General features: G+C 38.3%; 1 protein-coding gene across 2 annotated transcripts in view; it reads right to left on the bottom strand.

Moving 5' to 3' along the window:
- The window catches only part of ELP2 (elongator acetyltransferase complex subunit 2), a 46,895-nt gene that overhangs the window by 2,608 nt on the left and 18,190 nt on the right, over positions 1–26,097 (bottom strand). For both annotated transcript variants that reach the window (XM_055559397.1, XM_055559396.1), the window contains 14 exons: positions 25,984–26,050; positions 25,361–25,501; positions 24,148–24,243; positions 21,731–21,831; positions 21,413–21,544; positions 16,169–16,318; positions 13,158–13,346; positions 10,994–11,063; positions 10,377–10,472; positions 10,177–10,234; positions 9,511–9,583; positions 4,269–4,461; positions 2,022–2,143; positions 189–322 (listed from right to left, as the gene is read on the bottom strand). In XM_055559397.1, coding sequence (XP_055415372.1) covers positions 189–322; positions 2,022–2,143; positions 4,269–4,461; positions 9,511–9,583; positions 10,177–10,234; positions 10,377–10,472; positions 10,994–11,063; positions 13,158–13,346; positions 16,169–16,318; positions 21,413–21,544; positions 21,731–21,831; positions 24,148–24,243; positions 25,361–25,501; positions 25,984–26,050 — 1,622 coding nt within the window. The remainder of the gene's footprint in view (positions 1–188; positions 323–2,021; positions 2,144–4,268; positions 4,462–9,510; positions 9,584–10,176; positions 10,235–10,376; positions 10,473–10,993; positions 11,064–13,157; positions 13,347–16,168; positions 16,319–21,412; positions 21,545–21,730; positions 21,832–24,147; positions 24,244–25,360; positions 25,502–25,983; positions 26,051–26,097) is intronic.

Consider the following 26,097-nt stretch of genomic DNA (forward strand, 5'->3'; position numbering starts at 1 on the left):
CCATTCTAAATACCATCAAGTTCTATCAATTTAGAAATTCTTATGAGAAACATAAGCATTATTTTAGAAAATATTTAACTTGGAAGCTGAAAGAACACACAGATGAAAGCATAAGAGGGCTACACATTGAGAAACTTAAGTGGTCCTCTTAAAAAAACATGAGATGAAGCCCCCACACAGAGACTGACCGTTGGGAAAAGTTAAGCACCGGGCAGACGCTGACGGCAGTCACAGCTCCACCCACGTCCAGGACTGAGGAGCAGGGCCCGATGCTGTGCTCGACGGCGTCATCGCTGGAATCGCACTCACCCCAGACAACCACCTAGCACAGACAGATCACACTCTGTAATGCTTTCTCTCTGCAAGGTTTCTGTTAATGGCAATGCATTAGAGAGTTTTGATGGCATAAGTGACACTCTGAAATTTTTTAATTCGTCATTTTCATTTGTGATCCAGGACTTCTGAGCACTACAAGCATCACAGAGAAGCCACCATGTAGCAGATACAAGTCTGAGATCTCAACTACCCAAGTGTGCTGGGCCAAAGTCGACTGACCCTGCCTAGGGGCCTGCTCTTTATACTCAGGAAACCAGTTCAGATCCAGTGAGATTTGGTCCACCAAGGTGCCTGCGCATTCCCCCAAGAAATTACCTCAAAATGTATGGAACCAACCAAGTCCTTGGCTCTTCCTCTACACCCCAGCCCAGCTCAGAGAATCAGCTCAGCTCTCTCATCAAGGTTGGAGGCCCCAGCCTTGATGATACTAATCTAAGAAATGAGGCTTTTCTGGAAGCTCAGGCCTCAAAGGGGTGTGAACAGTCACAAAGAAATGAAGAGGACCGTGAAACAGACAAGAGCTGTAACTTCAGGACCAAAGAGAGACTCTGAGCAGAAGGCTCTGCCCAGGCAACCAGAAGGGCATTCCCGAGACCGCCTGATGGATGATGCTTCGTCCATTTCAGCCTTGACCTGTCTCTGAGAGTCACAGCTGGACCGTCTGCTGCCGGGCCTGACTGTGGAGGACGGAAGCAGACCTGCTGCCTGAGCAGCTTGCAGACAGTAGGAAGATAAACGCCCGGGAAGACATGAGTAGGCCAGTGAGAGGAGCGAAGGGCTGACAGAGGGCGTGTCAGAGGCCGACACATGTGTGTCACTGAGCACATGCCGTGTCAGTCCCCTGCTCAGGAACACCACAGCTAGGACTGAGAGGGTGGGAGCGGAAAGAAGGCACTCAGGCGCCTCAGACCTCTAGTCTGCAGGAACTGCAGAGACAGAAAGGATATTTTTTTTTTTAACATTTTAAAATAACTTTTATTTCTAACCACAGTTACACACAGAATTTTTAATAGTAAGAAATAACAAAAGATATATTGGGAATGAAAATTTCCATTCAAACCCCCCAGCCCACCCCATCAACATCCTCACCCACCGAATCACCTTCTCTTTATTGCCACATTGTTGTTTAGTCGCTCAGTCGTGTCCAACTCTTTGCAATCCCGTGGATGTTTTAAAGAGCATGAACACCAGAGCAAAGACTGGGCCAGGCAAACACTTCCCAGAGAACAAGGGCAAGGGGCAAGGCCAAGAACCTACTGCTAGCTCACTTAACCTGACTTTTTTCAAAACTTGGGACATACACACTCACATACCCCACCTCCTCCAATGAATGAAAAGGTAACAATTATTCACAGAATTTTAATTTCATACAAGTATGAAAAAGAAAAGTATGGATAGTCTTAACGCATTTCATTTACTACTTTTCTCCCACTGGGGCCATCTGATATTGGTAATGAGTCTGAAGAGTCTCCTCTGTAGTTAATATTTCAGAGACATATATTTATAGAATTTAACAAGTAAGAAAAGTCTTTTTATGTATGCATATAAAAAACACAGGAGGGAATACATAAACTGATTTTTAAAAACCATATTAGAAAATTAGGATTTTGTGTTTTTTTAATCCAAAGATACCTGTAATATTATTTTATTACATTTGAAAAAATACAAAGTTAAAAAAAAATTACCTTTCTGTCCCGACTTCCAGTGAAGAAATACTTGCCATCAGGACTCCAATCACAAGACCAAATAATCCTGCTGTGCACAGCAGTGACTTTGTTAGTGAAGGCAAACAGGCTGAAGACGGGGTCTGAAAGAAATACATTTATGCACTACTCTCAAAGTGGAGAAACCTGGTTTTTCCTTATTAGAAAGTTATGTTTAAGTGCCATATAAATCATGTAATTTAGTCATCAATTTATACACATAAATGGATGTCTTTTACAACAGATCAAGGCCAGGGAGCAGACCCCTCACCAGAGGACTATGGGCATACAATTATTTTTCTAGTAGGAAATGATATTATACTGATTAGTCACTCTCGAGTGACTGATGTGAACTCCTTATTGCCAAATTCAGAGTTAAACTGAAGAAAGTAGGGAAAACCACTTGACTATTCAGGTATGATCTAAACAAATAGATTCAAGGGATTAGATCTGATAAACTGCCTGAAGAACTATGGATGGAGGTTCATGACATTGTACAGAAGGCTATGTGATCAAGACTATCCCCAAGAAAAAGAAATGCAAAAAGGCAAAATGGCTGTCTGAGAAGGCCTTACAAATAGCTGTGAAAAGAAGCGAAGCTAAAGGCAAAGGAGAAAAGGAAAGATATACCCATTTGAATGCAGAGTTCCAAAGAATAGCAAGGAGAGATAAGAAGGCCTTCCTCAGTGATCCATGCAAAGAAATAGAGGAAAACAATAGAATGGGAAAGACTAGAGATCTCTTTAAGAAAATTAGAGCTACCCCTTTTCATGCAAAGATGGGCACAACAAAGGACAGAAATGGTATGGATCTAACAGAAGCAAAAGATATTAAGAGGTGGCAAGAATACACAGAAGAACTATACAAAAAAGATCTTCATGAACCCAGATAATCACAATGGTGTGATCACCTAGAGCCAGACATCCTGGAATGTGAAGTCAAGTGGGCCTTAGGAAGCATCACTACAAACAAAGCTAGTGGAGATGATGGAATCCCAGTTGAGCTATTTCAAATCCTAAAAGATGATGCTGTGAAAGTGCTATACTTAATATGCCAGCAAATTTGGAAAACTCAGCAGTGGCCACAGGACTGGAAAAGGTCGGTTTTCATTCCAATCCCAAAGAAAGGCAATGCCAAAGAATGCTCAAACTACTGCACAATTGCACTCATCTCATAGACTAGCAAAGTAATGCTCAAAATTCTCCAAGCCAGGCTTCAATTGTACGTGAACTGTGAACTTCCAGATGTTCAAGCTGGATTTAGAAAAGGCAGAGATCAAAGAATCAGAGATCAAATTGCCAACATCTGCTGGATCATAGAAAAAGCAAGAGAGTTCTAGAAAAACATCTACTTCTGCTTTATTGACTATTTCAAAGCCTCTGACTGTGTGGACCACAACAAACTATGGAAAATTCTGAAAGAGATGAGAATACCAGACCACCTGACCTGCCTCCTGAGAAATCTGTATGCAGGTCAAGAAGCAACAGTTAAACTGGACATGGAACAACAGACTGGTTCCAAACCACGAAAGGAGCACGTCAAGGCTGTATATTGTCACCCTGCTTATTTAACTTATATGCAGAGTACATCATGAGAAATGCTGGACTGGATGAAGCACAAGCTGGAATCAAGATTGCCAGGAGAAATATCAATAACCTCAGATATGCAGATGACACCACCCTTATGGCAGAAAGTGAAGAAGAACTAAAGAGCCTCTTGATGAAAGTGAAAGAGGAGAGTGAAAAAGTTGGCTTAAAACTCAACATTCAGAAAACTAAGATCATGGCATCTGGTCCCAGGGATCGAATCCAGGTCTCCTACATAGCAGGTGGATTCTTTACCATCTGAGCCACCAGGGAAGCCAAGTGGATGTCTAAATTATCAGTGTGAAACAAGTGGGTAATTTAACTGTATATTATTATTCCTGTCCCATAAAATCCTCGGTATATATCATCTATTTGGTTTTATGGTGGCATTCTGTAACCATCTGCAAAGTCTAAATTTTGTACATACAGATTTTTATGGTTCTTTAACCAAGATATCTGAAAACATTATCATCCTTACAAGGAAGGTCAAGTCTTCCTCAAATTTCAAAAACTTTGAAAGACTCCCAGTAACCAGACTCTGGCCTTCACTCTGTTATCATTTCACTTTACCCAACAGCTGCTCAAAGTGAGTAAATGGACATAACTGTCTCACTGGTACCCTTCCCAGCCAAGAGCCATTTACCTAACTCAGGCGGGATTGTGTCCTGCCTCTTCCACAGTGACCAGGTCCGATCTCTGGAAACAGCTAGTAAGAACTTGTCGTCAGGAGAGAAGGCCATCTGTGTGACAGTCAAACTGTGGAAGATTAAATTTTGCACCTGCTTCCAAGATGCAGTGTTCCAGAGAATGATAGCGGCATGCTCTTTCTTGGCTGCCTGTAGGACAGAGATGAAACAATAAAGCAATGTGAGTGAAATAAACTGGAAAAAAGAAAACAAAACCACTTTTTAAAGTAACACACTGCTTCTACAGTATTCTTCATGTATCTGCATAAATAAAAACCACAAATTCTCAGAAGATACTATAAATTCTATAACCAGGTGTAACCCCTGAGAAGAGACAGACTGGGATTAGAAATGATGACTAAAGACTGGCAGTGGAATCAGAATTTTTAAAATTATAATTAACATACAATATTCTACCTTGTTATTGACTGTGTTCCCTATGTGCACCTTACAACCCTGTGACTTATTTTGAAACTGTCAATTATTTTGTAACTCCAAGTTTATACCTTTTATACCCCTCTTTCCATCATCCCTCCACCTGCACCCTGAAAACACCCTGTCTGTTCCCTGTATCAACGAATCTGCTTCTGTTTTGTTTGTCCATTTGTTTTGTTTTTTTGGATTCCATATAAATGAAATCATTTAGTATTTGTCTTTCTCTGTCTGACTGACTGACTTATTTCACTTAGCATAATACCCTCCAGGTCTATCCATGGTGCCACAGATGGAAAGACTTCATTCTTTTTTAATGGCTGTGTTATACTGCACATTCATGTGCGCACACACACCACCCCTTCCTAGTCATTCCTTTATCAATGGACACTTTGGCTGCTTCCATATCTTGTCTATTGCAAATAAAGCTACAATGAACACAAGGGTACATTTATCTTTATAAATTAATGTTTTCGTTCTCTTTGGATAAATACCCAAAAGCAGAATTGCTGGATCATATGGTATAGTTCTATTTTAATTTTTTGAGGAAGTGCCATACTATTTTTTCAAGTATGTATTTTATATAATTTTACAAGTATGTATTATATTTTTACAAAATACATTTCTGCATTAACTGTGTAATTAGTAGTTAAGAGACTTTCATTCCTGGTCCATAGGAAGTAACAGGGACCAGATTTACTATCTTGTATGAAAAAAACTAAAAGATAAAACAAAATACATGAAACAATGCCACTTCAAAATACTTGATGTCTGGCAACAAAGAACAGTTATCCCAAGGGACAAAAAGAATCATAGAGTAGAAAAAATAAAAAAAACAAAAGAACATCACTGAACCCTATGACAACATCAAGCAGCCAAATATAGGTGTAACTATGGTCTGCAAAAGGATGAAAAGAAAAAATACTTAAAAAGCTGCTGCTAAGTCGCTTCAGTCGTGTCCGACTCTGCGTGATCCCGTAGACAGCAGCCCATCAGGCTCCCCCGTCCCTGGGATTCTCCAGGCAAGAACACTGGAGTGGGTTGCCATTTCCTTCTCCAATGCATGAAAGTGCAAAGTGAAAGTGAAGTCGCTCAGTCGTGTCCGACTCTTCGCAACCCCATGAAATGCAGCCTACCAGGCTCCTCCATCCATGGGATTTTCCAGGCAAGAGTACTGGACGGGTGCCATTGCCTTCTCCGCTTAAAAAGCTAATGGCCCTCAAATTTGATGAAAATAATAAACCAAAAGATCCAAGAAGTTCAATAAAACTCAAGCACAAGAAATAAGAAAAAATTATACCAAAAATAATCAAATTGTTTAAAACCAGTGATAAACAAAAAATTGTACATGGAGGGGAAAAAACCCATTATTGAGTAACAAAGAAAAACTACACTGGACTTCTCATCCAAAGCAACACAGGTCAGAAGAAAATAAAGCAACATTTTTAAAGTACAGAAAGGAAAACAAACAATTCTTTACCTACTGTAAGTACACTTTAAAAATGAAGGAGACACATATATTTTCCAGACAAGCAAAAACTCAAAAAATTCCTAACTAGCAGAACTACATTACAAAAAATGCTAGGGAATATCCTGCAGGCAGAAGGAAAATTATATGTGATGGAAAAATTTTTTTATTATTTAAATCTCTTTAGGGATAATTGATTATTAAAGCAAAAATAATAGTATCATGGGATTTCTGTAAAGAAGCAAAATGTACAAAAACAATACCACAAAATAGGGGAAATGAAAATATACTTATTCTCTCATGAACAGTGCACTACTACTTGATGCTAAACTGTGGTAAATTAAAGACACATACTATAAAATGTGAAACAACCAATAAAATAACACAACAAAGAGTTATATCTGCTAAACAAAAGAAATGGAATTATAAAAAGTAATTACCTCACCAAAAATAAGTAAAATGGATCAAAAATCATGGATTAAACAGAAAACAAATGGCAAGATAATAAAGTAAATCTACCATATCAATTATTACATTAAATTCAAATAGTCTAATAAACACCCCTATTAAAATGAAAGATTATCAGGACAAGAAAAAGATCCAACTCTATGCTGCCTCCAAGAAATACACTTGAGATAAAAGTTAACAAATAACTTAAAAGTAAAATGATGAAAAAAGACACATAATTCAAGCACTACTCAAAAGAAAGCTGGGGAATTCCTGGCATCTAGTGGTAAGGACTCCATGCTTTTACTACAGGGGGCATGGGTTCAATCCCTGGTCAGGGAACTAAGATGGTGCAAGCCTCACAGTGTGGCCAAAAAAAAGAAAAAAAGCTGGAGTGGCTATATTAACATCAGAGTGGATTTCAGAGCACAAACTATTATCAGAAATCAAGAGTTTCATTTCATAATAATAAACTAATCAGTTAATCAAGAGAACATAATGATCATAAATGCTTAGGATCTAACAACAGAGCTTCAAAACACAGAGTACAAACTGAACACACTACAAAGATTAAAAGACAAGTTTACAATTGTCGTCAGAGATTTTAAAATGCCACACACAACAGAACTTAAAGAGCAAAGATGGTAATGCTATCAACCAATATAAGTCGTATTTTTCAGAACACTCCACCCAACAGAAACAGAATCTACCTTCTCCAAGACAACATGGAAATTTACCAAGATTAACTTTCAAATGATTGAAGCTATACTACACTTTTTAAACAAAATGAAATTAAATTAGAAATCAGTAACAGAAAGATACCTTAAAAATACTCAGTATATGGAAGCGAATATATTTCAAAATAACCCATAGTTAAAAAATAAAAGATGAAGGAAATTTAAAAGTATTTTTTACTGAATGAAAATGAAAACACAACACACCAAAATTTGCAGAATGCATCAAAAGCAATACTTAGAGGAAAACTTAACAGCACTAACACCTATCCAGAAGCCAGGATTGAGGGCTGGGTGAAATGGGTGAAGAGTCAAAAGGTACAAACGTCCAGCTACAGATAACTAAGTTAGGGGGACACAATGTAGCACAGCAATTATCATCAATACTGTACTGCATGTTTGGAAGTTGCTGAGATCTTAAAAGTCCTCAGCACAAGAAAAAACTTTTTCTTCTATGTATGATGATGGATGTTAGCTAGACTTACTGTAGGGATCACTTCTCAATGTAAACAAACGTCGAATCATTATGCTGTACACCTGAAACTAACACAATGTTATATATGTCAGTTACACCTCAATAAAAAGAATAATTTTTTAAAATGTATATACATATATATCATGAGCAGGAATGCAAAGCTGGTTCATCATTTGCAAAATCATTCAATGTAATTCATCATATTAATAAATTAAAAGGGAAAAACATGATATGCCAACAAAGAAAAAAATTTGACAAAATCTAACATCCATTCTTGATAAAAACTCTCTGCAAACTAGAAACTGTAGGGAGATTTTGCAACCTGATAAAGAATTAGAGTCATAATGCACAGCAAACATGCTTAATAATGCAGAAGATCTTTGAGTCAGGCGAAGATTACTTAGATTCTACACAAGAAGCACAAACTCAACACAGAACAAAAGTAATAAATTAGACTTCACCAAAACATAAACTTCTGCCCTCTGAAAAAACACTGCTAAGAAAAGACAAGCCACTGTGGAAAATTATCTACATAGCAAATATCTGATAAAGGAGTATCCAGTGTATATACAGAACTTTTCAAAATTCAGTAATAAGAAAACAATACAATAAAGAACTAGGTAAAAGATTTGAATAGTTACAAGTGAGCCAACTTGAAAAGGAGAAAATAATTATATGAATAACAGTGCTCTAAGACACAAAAAAGTTTGCTCAATAAAAGTGCAGTTGTTATTGCTATTATGCCCTATTCTACCCAAAGACCCCTGTATTAACAGAAAGAAGAACTCTCAGGACCACCCTCACAAAGAGGACAATAAACAAAGAGGGGTGGGGGAAAAGGAGCATGACACTATTTCTTAGGATGACCCTCAGCTCAACACAGGCAAACAGCAAGAAGCCACAGCAAGAGCACGGACAAAAAACAAACATACAGAAAAAAAACCAAAAACAAAGAAACCCAAAGGTGGCCATCCAGGTGGGCAGCTCTTACTATCATGCTTAAAACAAGTAAATAAATGTATTTTCTTGTTTAAAACAAGTAGATAATTTGCGGAAATTCAGAGGAATGTGTGGGTCTCACAGATCCTTCACATAATCCTCCACAGGATATAAACACTGAAGAGCAAGTTCAAGGCCACTCCCCCAGGCCACTGTCTCAAGTGCACAATTCTGCAGCGCCACCTACTGGTGGCTCGCTGCCCGGGCCGCCCCCCTGCCTCAACATGGCACGGGCCAAGGGGACTCGACTCCTTTAGGTCAGCACCCGGAGTGGCCTCGAGAAATGGTCAGATGGAATGCACACGGGGTTTTGCCTTCCCCTGTGTCTCCAGGACTTCTATTACTAAAAATTTTTATCACGTTTTTAGGTCTAATTTTCAGATATCTGATTAAATAGTTTTTGAGTAGGGGCATAAATCGGCTCAAGCCAAGTACTGAAAAACAAAAATGTGCAGCTAAGACAGATTTAAAAGGCAACTGCAAGCTTTTGAAGAGACAGATGCAAAAGAGGCAGAGAAAGCAAGATTCAGAAAAATCAGGCACCTGTGGCCTTTCATGTCGAATTCTGCCTGTATCACTAAGCTTGCAGGAGCCTGATTGAAATAACCTGTGACCAAGCAGAACAGAAAAGTAACATGCCCTACCTTACAAGCTGAGGCAAGCAGAGTCTTTGAATTGCTACAAGCAACACAAAATATTTCATAGCCATGTCCGTATCTAAAATGCAAAAAGAGAAAATGGATGACCCCTGTTTTAGGAAATGTATCTATATATCTCATGCTGCAAAAATTTTTAATGTGAAAACATTAACTTTAATCTCTCTAGCTAACACACAGTTCTTTTAAGAAACATTTCTGTCAAGGGAAGTATCTGGGGGTAAAAGCAGAGAGTGGAGAAAAATACAACTTCCTAGCAATAATATAACTTATTCAAACTACTAAATTAAATACAAGTTTTCACCCCTAGCCAGTCAGTATAAAAAATATTAATAAAAAATCACAGAAAGGTTCGGATAGGGAACCACTGTAGGAAAAAAAAAGAGTAATAGTTTAAAAAAAAAAAAATGGTGCTATGCCTCTCTACTTTAAAAAATCAAAACCAACAAATCTAGTAACTATAATACACAGCATTATAAAAATCTAAGTAAAGTTTGATTCTCACCCCTTATGAAGGCTACCAAGAGATCTTTAGATCTGGGGGTGGGGGAATGTAGCTAAGAGGAAAGCAAAGGAGAAAATCAAATTGTGGGGGGGGAAATATCACAAGTTAGGATAGAATCAGACCAAACAGCTAAGTATAGTTTAACTTACAGTTTTTGAACTTCAGGCCACAAAGTGTTTTGCAGCAGATGGTCCTCAGTGGGAGGTTCTATAATAAATTTACAGTGCTGCAGTTAATTTTTCTATTTTCTCACAAGTGAATTCTGAAGCACATATTCAGGTCAGCGGTGACACATACCACACTATGTGTACTAGTGTTTCTAGTAAACCATACTTTTGCCTTTTCTTACCAGTAAGTAAGGAGGGTTGGAAGGCCACCTGGTGATACTCGAAACCAGCACTGTTGAACAGCTCCTCTTCATCAGAATGCTGAGAAGCCATATCTCCTAGTTTAAAAGAAGCATCAACATCATGAACATGGTCCCGTCTTTATGTCTCCTACACACATCGCGATGTTAAGGCCACCAGTGAGAAAGTGGTGGCACTTCAAGGGAGGAACGCTGTATTCACGTGATTGCAAAGCCAAGGGTATTTCCACTACTCTGGCATTTTCCATATGCACTGTGGTCAATTTCATAAAAATTCCTTCCTTTTCCTTTGACTGAATATTTTCCAAACTTTTTATAAACTATGGAACGCATTTTTCAGGCAACCCACATTAGTATCTGTGGTTTAAGTGCTCCATGAAATACACTTTGAAAAGCAGCACCTATTTCAGGGTGTGCACGGGCACACTGAGCAGTTACCATGAAATATCTGACAGAGAGCAGAGATGCCTGGACTGTGATTTATAAAAAGAGAAATCACCTGTAATGAACACTAGTACATGTTATACAAGTGTGTGACTAGGTGGTAAGTACCATAGGTTCAGTAATTCTGGAGACGAATTCAGATAACTCAGTCTTACCCTGAAAGACAGCTTTATTGGATAATCCCAAAGCAGGGACAGTAGCTCCTTCTGGAAGATCACCGTCTTGCTGGAATAAAAAGTGTGAGACATGTCTTAAATGCTAAAAGATACTGTTACCTCAGGCACTGCAGGGGAAAAAAAAAAAAATGCTATGCTCATTAATGCTGAGAAGCAGTGTAAAGACCACTTATACTGAGGGTTATCTACCCAGACTTCCATTTTCTGAACCAAGAGATGAAATGCTAAGCATTCATTCTCCAGCAGACAGGTTTCAGCTAACCCCAGTCCCAGCCCCCACCCAATCCATAAAGTTGGGTATCTCTCATTCACAAGATCGCTGAACCCTCACAGTTCAGTGGGTTTCAGGGTTTGACAAGGAAAGCGCTGTGATGGCTTCTAGTGAAGAGTGGGCTGAAAATGGAAGGCCTGAACCTTTATTTACAAGAGAGTCTCATGGGGACATCCCTAGTGATGCTCATGCAAACATGTTTCCCAGGAAGCCACAGTCATAGTATTTTCATTAAACATACTAAAATTTTGAGTATTTTAAAACTTTTTAACAGAGTACTCTTTAAAGTGGCAATAATCTGTTTATATGCTGCATATCAATTAAGTTATTACAAGTGAAACAAATGCCAACCATCAAAATTGGCACATGTCCATAAGCTAACAGCATTTCTTAAAATCTAAACTTTGTATTGATGGAACTGAACACAAACATGAGTAATGGGAATTTAAACTCACCAACATTGGTTACCTGAGACACAGGATGCTTCATTTTAGAAACCAAGAAAATGAAACACCATGGAAAACAGCAAAAAAGAGGCATTTCTACATATCCCAATATTTAACATGGGGAAAAAAAATCTAAAAAGCAGCAAGCGGCTTTCCAGTCTACAGCATCCCTGTATCTTGGGACACAGAACTGAATATATACCAGGGACTAACCTCTCATGAAATCCCACTGCCACATTTCAATCCCTAGAATTGTTAGATCCTCAAACCAGCCAGCCCTCCACACCATGCTCCGTCTAATGACCACAATCCAGGCCCCTCTTTCGATCCTGTTCTGTCCATTAGCATTGGAACTATGTAACAGGATCTGTCCTCTTTGCCTAAGACAGCCTGTGGCCAGACGTGTCCATGGGACACTCTAGGAAGCGCAGCTGGACATTTCTTTTAAAACGATTGTTTTTCTCCCAGACTGGTGCTAATGTCCCTGCCTTCAAAGTCTCTGAGCTCAAAGGTATCCTGCTCCCACATCACTCTTCCCCACAAAGCGCATTTCACCACTTCCTTTGTTCAGGACCCATCGTCAGTACCAGAGTCTCAACCATGTCTGCCTCCCAGGTCCTCTACCATTAGACCTTTCCCCAGTTCTCCATTTCCCTTGATAACACTTTTCATTCAAGCAGCTCTGACCACTTCACTGCTCTCTTTCTCACCTTCCTTCTGCCTATTAAAGTGTACTTACCCTTCTCAAGCTCAGAAGCAAATTTGTGACCCAACTCTAAGGACTGCAAAGGACTGTAAGATATGCATTTCTGTGTAACGCAACTACCTGGCTACTTGCTTTCCCTTCCTTCAAAACTGGTTACTTGCTAATTTTTATAACCTATGTATTTTTATAAGTGCTCAAATCTTTTGTAGAAAGAGGGTAAAAATGAACATTAATAAAAACTCACCCCTTTCAAAATTCAAATGAAGCCCCACTTGCTCATTACTACAGTGACACTTCCTCCTATGACTATTACTTTCGCCAACACAAGATTCAGCAACTAGCTGGTTTTATCTAACAATTGTAAGTACATGAGCTCCACTGCCCCCTACCCCTAATCTACACTGAGATGATAATCTCCTTGAAAATATAACCTATTGTGTTTTATCACAGTTACCAAACACAGTGAATATACATAGTATTTGCATCTTAATTTAATATTTCAATTCTTTAACAGTGTCTTGGGCTTACCTGTTATAAAATTTATTATACTAATATTTAAATTACTGCCTGTACAGTATACGCAAAAATTTATCAAGCCAATGATAAAATGATTTGACTTCCTTTCTACCCATACTCTCCATTTACAGTCTTAAGTAAAACTTCTTTAAAATGTTGTATGAAGTGGCGAGATCTAGTTAAAACATTTAGGGGAATACTCACATTACAAAGCACGTGATTCATTGACTGACCCGTAATGGCACAAAAATTTTCCACAAAATTCCGAGGTGCAGAAAATACTCGAAGAACTTTTTCATCTGCTCCAGACACAAACTGAAACCTATTGATCATTGCCAAACATTTAAGATCATATCCATGTATCTGAGGCCTTGCAATTTCATGCCAAGTCACCTGGGTGCCAAAAAAGATTAAAAAAAAATGATCGCACACTTCAAAAACTGAATTCTTTTCAACAAGCAAAGTATCAGACATAAAATCATTCATTATGCCACGGAAATGTGACCATGGGGCAGATTCATCCATGTTGTTATATACAGTTCAATACTTTTTTCTTGGTATAGCCATACAAAAGTAGTATTCCTTTTGTATGGCTATACCACAAATTATTGATCCACTCACCTACTCAGATATCTGGGTTGTTTCCAGCTGTCTTACTGAGAAAACAGTCATGAACTTTCATTACAAGTCTCTGTATGAATATATGCTCCCATTTCTCTTGAGTAAACACTTCCTATGGGTATGATAATTGAATGATGATTGTATAATTTTTAATAAACTGTCAAATTATTTCCCAAAGTGCCTAACTATACATTTTACAATCCCACCAGCAGTGTAAGAAAGATCCAGCTGCCCACACCCTCATCAGCACTTGTGCAAGTCAGCCTTTCAACATTAATCATTCTAACAGCGATGTAATGGTATCTCACTGTAGCTTTAACGTGCAATCCCTAATGACTAATGGTACTGAAATCTTTTCCTGTTCTTACTTTCCATTAATACATCATCTTCAGAGAAATATCTTTTGCCCCATTACCCCCCCTCCTCTTTTTTACTGGATTGTCTGTTTTTGTTTTTACTGAGTTCTAAAAAATTCTTTGTAGACTCTAGATAAAAATCCTTTATCAGATATGTGTTTTGTAAATATTTTCTCCCAGCTTGTGACTCATCTTTTCATTTTCCTGATAGCGTCTTTCAAAGGGTAGAATTTCACACTTTGGATAAAGTCTGATTTACTGATTTTTTTTTTAAGGATCATGAGTAAACAACAACTGAGTCATACTGGTAGCAAATTACCAAGAGTCACTGAAAACCACTCCAAAATCATTTGCCTTTTTTGCTTGACTATAGTGTGCTCCCAGTGTTCTCTATTAATTTTAATCTACCAAAATGCTGCTAAAGCAGAAATGCCAATGGCCAATTTCATTAGCACAGTCAGTTTCATGAATTTTTATCAGAAACTAAGTATACTTTGTAGTATAGCTCAGTTCAATGATTTATCAGTGGTAAATGTGGTTTTTGAAAGCTTAGGGCCAAGACTGAAAGGTTTCTTCAACAAACACTGGGCTCAACCACTATTAAGTGACACTATATGATATTAGAAATTAGCTTTTACTGCAGATCTGACAGTGTTTCCTAATGAATTAAAACTAAAATTACAAGGTATAAGAGAACTTTTTTGTGGAACTAAACACACAATTTGGCAACTAACATTTTAATTGTTTGAATTATAAAGAATACATGCATGCTTAAATTTGTTTTTTACTGAAATGCAGTTGAAATATGTAATATTATGTTAGTTTCAACACAGTATACAACATAGTGATTTGACATTTAAATACATTATGAAACAGTCACCATAATAAACCTAGTAACCACCCACCTGTCCTCATGTGAAGTTATTAAAACATTATTGACCACATTCCTTATGCTCTATACTTATGCTCTTATGACTTATTTACAACTGGAAGTTTGTGCCTTTTCATCCCTTCACCTACTTCGCCCAGCTCCACGCCTCTGGAAAACACCCATTTGTCCTTTGTGTAAGTTTGTTTTCACTTTGTTCGTTTGTTTTTAGATTACACACATACATCACATTGTCTTTCTCCATCTAACTTGTATCACTTAGCACAGTATCCTCTAGATTCATCTATTTTATTATAAATGGCAAGACTTTATTTTCCTCTTTTAAATTTTTTCTTACTTTTTAATTTCACTGAAGTATAGTTGATTTAAAAGGCTGTGTTAATTTCTGCTGTACAACAAAGTGACTCAGTTATATACATATTTAAGACTTCATTTTTTAATGGCTAATATTCCACTGTATATATACCATGTCTTCTTTATCTATCTATAAGTAGACACTTAGCTTGGAGAAGGAAATGGCAACCCACTCCATTACTCTTGCCTGGAGAATCCCATGGAGGAAGGAGCCCGGTAGGCTACAGTCCATGGGGTCGCAAAGAGTCGGACACGACTGAGTGACTTCACTCACTCACTCACTAGATACTTAGCTGCTTCCACATCTTGGCTATTGTTAACAATGTAATTATTTACAATAATTACATTAAATAAATACATGTAAATATTGTAAATAATGCTTCAATAAACATGGGGGTGGATGTGTCTTTTCAAATTAGTGTTTTGTTTTCTTTAAATAAATACCCAGAAATAAAATTCCTAGATCATGGGGTAGTTCTATTTTTAATTTTTTGAGGAGCCTCCACTCCATTTTCCACAGCATTGCTACAATTTACGATCCTACCAACAGGGCAGGAGGGCTCCTTTTCTCCACATCCTTGCCACCAATCGCTGTTTGTTACCTATTTGATCACAGCCACTCTGAGAGATGAAAGGGAGTATCTCATTGTGGTTCTGATTTGCAGTCCCCTGATGGTTAGTGTTGAGCATCTGTTCACACATCTACTGGCCATCCGTAGTTTTCTACGGAATGCTTCAGTTTTTAAGAAACCTATTTTCCAGGGCAGCTGTAACATTTTGCATTCCCACTGGCAATGTATGAAAGTTCCGGTCTCTCTGCAACCTACCACCACTTGCCACTGTCCGTATTTTATACCTCAGATATCCCGAGGGTGTGCAGTGGCATCTCATCATTTTAACTTGCATTTCCCTAATGGCTAATGTTGCTGCCCCTCTCTTCATGAGCTCAGGGATGTTCTTTTCAAGTGGATCCATCAAGAAGGAAGATGTTTTACCTGTGACTGGTCTTTTCTCTTCCAAGGAGCAAAAAGTCGAGTTGTCTGGTCAGTACCAACAGTGATGATAAATTCTCCTTCTGGATCCCACGTTAGGTCTTGGACACCATCAAAGTGTCCTGAAATAACAATCTCTGGAGTCCACTCTTTCTGCAACGAAAATGTTCATGATACATCAAAATAATCAATGTATTTTCATTCAAAATTAAGTCCGATAATGCCTTTAGCCCTCAGGTCTGATATGGGAAAGACTGTGGCTCCCAAACAAGGTGAAAAGTTAAGTAAAAAAGATGGAAATTCACAGTAACAGGATCTGTTTTTCAGTCAAGTAGATTAGAACTTAAACATTCAAATATGTGTTGTGTCCTTCAAAGCAGTTTCCTTGGGGAAGTCCCCTCCATTTGTCATTTGTGAATGCCTCCTGGAACCCAGACATCACCCAATCTTTCTGTGCCTCATTTAACTCTACTCTAAAAGAGCTACCTAGCTCCTACAGTCATTATGATAGTCAGATGAATTTATATTTATACAACACTGGCACATACTAGGTATCAGTAATACACAAGTATTTAATTGTCAAACTAAATAATAAAGAGTACTGGGTAACACGAGTCTGTAGATTCTGAGCGTATGCCTGCCCAACTCTTGTTGCTAAGTAGAAAGCTGCAGGTGTAGAGGACAGAGGTTAAATCAAACCTAGTTAGTCTACCTCCTGAGGGAGCTGGCACCAGTAACCGGTAAACGCATAATGAAATGCTGCTGCTGCTAAGTCGCTTCAGTCGTGTCCGACTCTGTGTGACCCCATAGATGGCAGCCCACCAGGCTCCCCCGTCCCTGGGATTCTCCAGGCAAGAACACTGGAGTGGGTTGCCATTTCCTTCTCCAATGCATGAAAGTGAAAAGTGAAAGGGAAGTCGCTCAGTCATGTCCGACTCTTTGCGACTCTATGGACTGCAGCCTACCAGGCTCCTCCATCCATGGGATTCTCCAGGCAAGAGTAGTGGAGTGGGGTGCCATTGCCTTCTCCGATAATGAAATGAAATATAGAAAATGTCCACAGAGCATCTTTTGGAACAACTCAAGTGGTGTAAAACTTGAACTGTAGAGAAAAATTAAATTTATATAAATAGCTAAAAGGTCATTCAAAGCCAACACTGATGAATGTGGTTAAGCCATATTATTTTCTGGCCAAAAACATAAACAGGCTGGAACAAAGAAATGCTGTTCATTTCTTCTGTGATATAAAAATTGACTCTAAAGTTAGCACTAATGGGAGTTTCCAAAAGATTTTGAAAAAAGTACAGCACTTTTGACTATCAACACAGTTCTGAAGGGCAGCATTTGTTTTTAGAAATTGGCCTTGATTGTAACAAATGTGTGTGGGATGTGAAGAGTGGAGGCAGGTATGCATGCTTGGGTGGCAAGGGTAAATGGGAACTCTTATTTTCTGCTCAATTTTTCTGTAAATCTAAAATTTCTCTAAAAAATAAAGTCAATTAAAAAATTACTCTAAATATTAGGTAAACTGCTATTATAAATTTGAAAGCAAGTTATAAGCAAAAGTACAGTGAAATTCTGTCCTCTGGTTTGAGTAGTAGAGTTCCTCCCTACTCATCTGATGCTTTTTCGTATGAAGGCCCTCAAAGACCAGATAAAATATGGCTCAAAGGAGCTCTTAAGAACAAAATTAAATTTATCCTAAAAAAATCTTACTGGAAAGTGTCATAGATAATGATTCCCTGGTTCACATAATAGTAAAAACAATCTTAAAGGTCAACTCCAAATGGTAGATACAAAGGGGAAAATTGAATCACTGCATGTACTGAGAATTCAAATCCTTCTATATGACACAACTATTACAAAGCTCACAAACTAAAGGTCAAGCAAATTCATGCATCTGTACTTAAATAAGTACCATGCACTAACCAATTGTACCACTCAGGATACATGAATTTTTCCTTTGTAAGGGAAGTCATTAGATGCACGTTCAAACTCTTCTGACTCAAATCTGCTCTATGTTCTGACTTCTTTCATCTATTTATTTAAAATATATAGTATCAAGTATGTGTCAGGCCCTGCTTTTCACACTGTACAAGTATTAACTCATTTTAGCATCATAAAATTCCTCTCAGTAAAGCTCAGTTCAGTTGTTCAGTCGTGTCTGACTCTGCAATCCCATGGACTGCAGCACGCCAGGGCTCCCTGTCCCTCATCAACTCCTGATGCTTACTCAAACTCATGTCCATTGAATCGATGATGCCATCCAACCATCTCATCCTCTGTCGTCCCCTTCTCCTCCTGCCCTCAATCTTTCCCAGCATCAGGGTCTTTTCAAATGAGTCAGTTCTTCGCATCAGTATGGCCAAAGTATTGGAGTTTCAGCTTCAGCATCAGTTTTTCTAATGAATATGCAGGACTGATTTCCTTTAAGATGGACTGGTTGGATCTCCTTGCAGTCCAAAGGACTCTCAAGAGTCTTCCCCAACACCACAGTTCAAAAACATCAATTCTTCAGCGCTCAGCTTTCTTTATAGTCCAACTCTCACATCCATACATGACTACTGGAACAACCACAGCTTTGACTAGACGGGACCTTTTTGGGCAAAGTAATGTCTGCTTTTTAATATGCTGTCTAGGTTGGTCAGAACTTCCTTTCCAAGGAGCAAGCGTCTTTTAATTTCATGGCTGCAGTCACCATCTGCAGTGATTTTGGAGCCCAGAAAAATAAAGTCTCTCACTGTTTCCACTGTTTCCCCATCTATTTGCCATGAAGAGAAGGGACCAGATGTCATGATCTTAGTTTTCTGAATGCTGAGTTTCAAGCCAACTTTTTCATTCTTCTCTTTCACTTTCATCAAGAGGCTCTTTAGTTCTTCACTTTCTGACGTAAGGGTGGTGTCGTCTGCATATCTGAGAATTATTGATATTCCTCCTGGTAATTATTGATATTTCTCATGATGTACTCTGCATAGAAGTTAAATAAGCAGGGTGACAATATACAGCCTTGATGTACTCCTTTCCCGATTTGGAACCAGTCCGTTGTTCCATGTCCAGTTCTAACTGTTGCTTCCTGACCTGTATACAGATTTCTCAAGAGGCAGGTCAGGTGGTCTGGTATTTCCATCTCTTTCAGAATTTTCCCGAGTTTGTGGTGGACCACACCATCAAAGGCTTTGGCATAGTCAATAAAGCAGAAATAGATGTTTTTCTGGAACTCTCTTGCTTTTTCAATGATCCAGTGGATGTTGGCAATTTGATCTCAGTTCCTCTGCCTTTTCTAAATCCAGCTTGAACATCTGAAAGTTAACGGTTGACGTATTGTTAAAGTCTGGCTTGGAGAATTTTCAGTATTACTTTACTAGCGTGTGAGATGAGTGCAATTATGTGGTAGTTTGAGCATTCTCTGGCATTGCCTTTCTTTGGGTTTGGAATGAAAACTGACCTCTTCCAGTCCCGTAGCCACTGCTGAGTTTTCCAAATTTGAGGGCATACTGAGTATAGCACTTTCACAGCATCATCTTTTAGGATTTGAAATAGCTCAACTGGAATTCCATCACCTTCAGTAGCTTAGTTCGTATTGATGTTTCCTAAGGCCCACTTGACTTTGCATTCCAGGATGTCTGGCTCTAGGTGAGTGATCATTGTGATTATCTGGGTCATTTTTATATAGATCTTTTTATATAGTTCTTCTGTGATTTCTTGCCACCTCTTCTTAATATCTTCTGCTTCTGTTAGGTCCATACCATTTCTGTCCTTTATTGTGCCTATCTTCGCATGAAGTGCTCCCTTGGTATCTCTAATTTTCTTGAAGAGATCTCTAGTCTTTCCCATTCTGTTGTTTTCCTCTATTTCTTTGCACTGATCACTGAGGAAGGCTTTATCTCTTTTTGCTATTCTTTGGAACTCTGCGTTCAAATGGGTATGTCTTCCCTTTTCTCCTTTGCCTTTCGCTTCTCTTCTTTTCACAGCTATTTGTAAGGCCTCCTCAGACAACCATTCTGCCTTTTTCCATTTCTTTTTCTTGGGGATGGTCTTGATCACTGCCTTCTGTACAATGTCACGAACCTCCATCCATAGTTCTTCAGGCAGTCTATCAGATCTAGTCCCTTGAATCTATTTGTCACTTCCACTGTAAAATCGTAAGGGGTTGATTTAGGTCATACCTGAATGGTCTAGTGGTTTTCCCTACTTTCTTCAATATAAGTCTGAATTTGGCAATAAGGAGTTCATGATCTGAGCCACAGTCTGCTCCCGGTCTTGTTTCTGCTGACTGTATACAGTTTCTCCATCTTTGGCTGCAAAGAATATAATCAATCTGATTTCGGTGTTGACCATCTGGTGATGTCCATGTGTAGAGTCTTCTCTTGTGTTGTTGGAAGAGGGTGTTTGCTATGAGCAGTGTGTTCTCTTGGCAAAACTCCAAAATCCCTCTCGGTAGGTGTTATTACTGTCCGTATTCTACAGATGAGGAATCTGAGACAAAGGTTCGGTAATGTCCTCAAAAACATAGCTAATGAGTTCTGGGGCCAAGATCCACGTGGTCCTAACACTGTTTCTGTCATCCCATTTCCCCAAACCCAGAGAAGCAGGTCAGAAGCAAATGAGGAAGCAAGAGATTGGAATAATACTGTAAAGCAGCTATTATACTTACCTAGAGGAAGATTATCCCACTCCAGGAGAGTAAAAAGTGTAAGAAAGATCTAGAAAAGCCCAATATTTGCAGGATCATTTAGAATTACATGTATCAAGAGCCCCTGAGAGCATTAATATATTCCATCATAAAATAACAGGTCCTTCTAAATGCTCTTATGTCAGTCAGTCATTCAACAACTCAACAAATTATCAGTGGAGCACCTAGCTATCCAACAGGAAAACATCAAATTATGTTATCTTGCAGAACACAAAGAAATTAAATATTTTAGGAAAAACTCGCATCACAAAATGTATATAGTTTAAGGGAGAGCTTAAAATTTATGCAGTTTAAACTTATGTAAAAAATTTAACTACATGCAAATTTTAATACTGCAACAATGCTAGACAGTTGAATTTTATTCTTAGAAAAGCATAAGTTTCTTACTTAGTATAACAACAGAATAACATCTACAGAAAAAGTGACACCATCTGAACTTAAATGCCTCTACTAAGTTTCTGAAGAGTGTTAGAGGTAAAACAACACTGTATCCCTAGGTTTCACTTACGATTTACTCTATTTGATCAGAAATGATTTAAAAGCATTTTCCTTACTGGGTTGGTAGCATTCTGTTTCCAAAGGTGCAACGCTCCGTGGAAAGCATGAGCGATGATCATGGAGCCATCTTCATTGAACTGGCAATCATAAAATCCCAGGGTATTGCCACCTACTTCTCCTACTCGAACCTACTCAACAATACACAGAAAACAATTCACAACCAGTTTCTCACAACAGAAACCACTGATTCCAGAGATTATGTTCTCATTTATTTAACATACACAAAGAGTGAACATCTGTAGCTCTAGGAACACAGACTTGGGATTTATGCTTAATAAACTCATTTTTCTTTTCCTTAAATATTCACATTTTACCTGTTCTAGCCAAACTCCTGACTCTTCATCTGGAGCCCAGAGAATCATGGTTTTATCCATTGAGGCAGACAACAATCTCATTGGCTGTTGTAGGATACCATCTAAAGAAAAAACCAAACTACAGTAAGTCCTCTAAATAAAAAATTCAAATTGCACACTTTCATAGAGGCAAAGTGCATTCGCCACGTCCAGTCACATGAGTTAGTTCACGTGTCTAGCATACATTTGTCAGCTGTATGCATCCTCTGCAAGTGGCCACGCTTGTGTGCTTTACAGCACTGTAGAGTCCAGTGGCACAGTATCTTTAAGCTAGATCTGCCAGAGGGCAACTTCACTGAACTCCTTGCTGTGCGATACAAGGCACTTTCTAATGAAGACCTCCAATGAAGAACGGGGAGGCCCACAGAAAGGACGAAGAGAGAAGAGAGGAAAAAGAAACTGAAGAACTGAAGAGATTCATGACACAGGAAATGGCAAGAGGATTTTCTTTATTTGAGGAGGCACTGTTGGTTTTTCAGGCACAGGACTGAATGTAGACCAGTACATGAAGGCTGCAGCAGCCATTCAGAATGCAATCCAGTGCTACCTTGTCATCCACGACAAGAAAAAAAGAGCTGCTACCCAGACATCACTGGTTCGTTTTTTCAAGAGGCTTAGATAGAACTGAATCCAGTAAAGAACCAACCCTTTGCCATCAACATCAGGTGTTGAGTGAAACTGCAGCCTGGCCTTCATCTTTCGACAGCCCTTCAGCTCTACCAACTCCCACCTCCCCACCCTCCTCCTGTCAGTAACTCTTCTTGCCTGGTCACTCGATGCCACCCCTGCATGCCAGCTGTTGTACTGCACTACCGCACTTTTCAAGGTACAATGCTCTAAGATTAAAGATGTTTTATTATTTGTGTGAAAGTACTATACATTTATTATAGGACTGTACTATATAGCTGATTGTATTAAGCTGAAAAGGCAGCTTGTAAAGCGCAAATGCATATTGATATAGTTTTAACAGCTACAAAACAGTTTATGATTACATGAATGTGTAGTATAAAAGGATAAAAACTGCATGGGAATAACTGAACTCAGCCTTAAGGGAAGGATGGAGGGGAGAGGGTTCAGGAAAAACTACACAGGGATCCCCGTATCTGTATCTAATTTATCTCTTATTTTAATTAATTAATTTTTGGTCGTGCTGGGTCTCTGTTGCTGTGCGGGTTCTCTCTAGTTGTGGCAAGCAGGGGAGCGAGGGCTTCTCACGGCGGTGGCTTCTCTTGCTGTGGAGCACAGGCTCCAGGTGCATGGACGTGGCAGCTGCAGTGTGTGGGCTCACTTGTGGCTCGCGGGCTCAGTGGTTGGGCACACGGATTCAGTTGCTCTGCAGCATGTGGAACCTTCCAGGCCAGAGATCGAACCCAGGGCCCCTGCACTGGCAGGAGATTCTGATCCACTGAACCACCAGGGAAGTCCTATAATACCTAATTTAACTTTTTTTAAACTGCAGCAAATATGACATCATAATAAAAGCTGGATGGTGTTACCTGAGGATTAATTACTGCTGCTCTCTATTCTTGTCTTGGGGAAGGGGCTGGGAAGAGAAAACAGGGCTGCTGCCATGCTCAGCTCTACACCTCAGTGCCAACTCGAACGTGCACACAATCATCACTCCATAAACAGAGGTTAAGGGTAAAAGAAAGAAGGAAAATCTTTACTTAGTCATAAATGATGTAGCTTGGTATTACCAACTTTGTATTTCCAAGGGTAAAGGATCAAGTGAAGTTGGCTTGAAAGTCAGTTTCTCTTAAATCCTACAAGGACCAGGTAAAAACTTTAAAAATAAAAAGTTAAAAGCCATATGGCAGTTTTGGCATCAAAGCAGGAATCATACTTTTTTCCCTCTTAGAAATACAACTTTCAATGAAATTGAAGACCTAGCTGAACGGGTTATAGTATTACACTTTACCAACATGAAAATGTCTTATACTTGAGATTTCTTTTTTTTTAATTGTTTGTTTGTTTTGGCTGGGTTGGGTCTTCATTCATTGTGGCGCACTGGCTCTTCGCTGCTGTGCTAGGGCTTTCTCGAGTTGCAGCAAGCAGGGGCTTCTCTTGGGTTGTAGTGGACAGGCTCCTCATCGCAGTGGCTTCTCTTGTTGCGGAGCACGGGATCTAGGGTGCGTGGGCTCAGCAGTTGTGGTTCACAGGCTTAGTTGCTCTGTGACATGTGGGAACTTCGTTCCAGACCAGGGATCGAACCTGTGTCCCCTGCACTGGCAGGCAGATTCTTAACCACTGGACCACAAGAGAAGTCCTTGAGATTTCTACTTACACTCAAAAATATCCTCTACTCCATTTGGTCGGCTTAAAATTCTATCAGTCAGACGTAATTGAAATGAGGGCTTTGTGTTCGCTTTTCTTCCTACCTTTGTAAAATGAAGGCTGCCAATGAACTGCGTTTACCCAGTTTTCATGACCAGCCAGTACAGTCTCCAGAGTAACCGCAAATGTTATTTTAATACCTACAACAACAACAACAAAAGATTCTTCCCACAAAGTTCTTTGTAAAAGGAACATTTTCATAACCAACTCAGTTGTACAATTACATTAAAAAAAAATCAGAACAAAACATGATTTAGATTCAACAAAAAACATTAATTCTAAATTTCATCAACTTTACCCCTTGTTCAAAATTACAGGAGAAAAAAGATATATAAATTCTAAAGATATACAGATTTTTCTTTATGTTTTGCCTACTTAGCTATAAATAAAAATTAAGGAATATGTTCTACTTTAAATTTTCAGGAACAGTGACTCTTATGCTATAATTAAAAAACAAAAAAGACATGCCGGCCTTCTTTGATATCCTCACTCATTATGTGAAATAGTCTAACTACCATTAAAAAGAGACAACACCCCTAAGATAAATGTAAAAATAAAGGAAGTCAAATCAGTACTGTGAACTTTCAAACAAAATAATTAATGAAAATAACACAAAAGTTTTCATATTTGGAAACAATATGCTGCTTATAGTATTTCTTGGTTCTCTCCATAAATCTGTCACCAAATCTCAACTCTAATGGGCATTATAACCAAAAAAGTAATAATAAAGAAGTGTATTTCTGGATGAACAATGTTAAATAAGGATTAACATGATTTTCATACCCACAGAAAATTATCTCCTTTAAATACAACATTCCAACAGAACCTACCATGGAGGGGTACTGTTCTGATGCCAGACAGTAAGAAAATCAGAACTACATATGCCATTCAAATATAGGAATTTAGTTGTCTCTTATGAATATCCTCCAACAAATGTACAAATAATTCACATTATTTCTTTAGATCTTCCTATGCTAAAACTGAAATTTAAAGTTTACAAACTAATTTATTGAGAAAATACTAAACATTTTCAGCAACTAAGAAAACCTAATATGGTTTAGAAAAGTAAGTTTCATATATTAAAAATGACTTACTCTCACATAAAAATAAAAAAGGAAAAATGCATAGTGTAAGTTTCAGCTAGGGATCTGATACTTCTGAAAACCTAACCTTCACATATGTGTATAGTGATACAGATAAATAAATCAGCTAGGAAATCTAAGAATTACTGCATCAAATATTTTCATTATTACTCACTTCCGTTTTCTACAGTAAAAGTATTTTCTTTCAGTTTTATATTATCATCTTCCTGAGTCTCTAAAGATGTTGATTTTACATACAGTCTCCATATCCGTATCAGGCAATCTTGTGAACAGCTTGCTAGGAAAAGATCTCTTCCTAGTTAAAAAAACAGATATTATTATTTTTAGAACATTCTATTCTTAAATTTAAGTATAAGAGTTTTTCTTCTACAATATATAAATTTCTAGATTTCCTGAAAAAAATTAGACTTTGCTTCCCTATCTTTCATTCATTTGACCCGTATTCATTTTCAGTGACACTGACAAATACACATAAAATGCTAATAAACAGTTATAATATTTGGTATTCCTATACAATCTACTAATTTCTACGAAGAACTTCTCAAGAATGTCTGCACATGTAATAGCTAGTGTTCTCTTGTAAAGATCAACTTATGTCATCCTCTACCATCCCAACTAATACTTAATACAAAGGATAAGTATCCTCTTTTCTAACTGGGACAACAGAAAAATGTTACATACAAAGAAAATGTTAAATTAAAACATGAAAGGCTGCATTTTTGAAAGTTACACATACTTGTCTGCACTATATGTACTTTAGCAATATTTCATACTGACCAAAGGCTGCCCATTCCACGCCTCTTATCCAATCCTCATGTCCAGAGAGAAAAAGCATTTTCTGAAACTAGTAAGATAACAAAAATCACAGGACTTAATGTAAGAATTTAATAT

This window comes from Bubalus kerabau, chromosome 21 (assembly GCF_029407905.1).
Source record: "Bubalus kerabau isolate K-KA32 ecotype Philippines breed swamp buffalo chromosome 21, PCC_UOA_SB_1v2, whole genome shotgun sequence".
Lineage (NCBI taxonomy): Eukaryota > Metazoa > Chordata > Mammalia > Artiodactyla > Bovidae > Bubalus > Bubalus kerabau.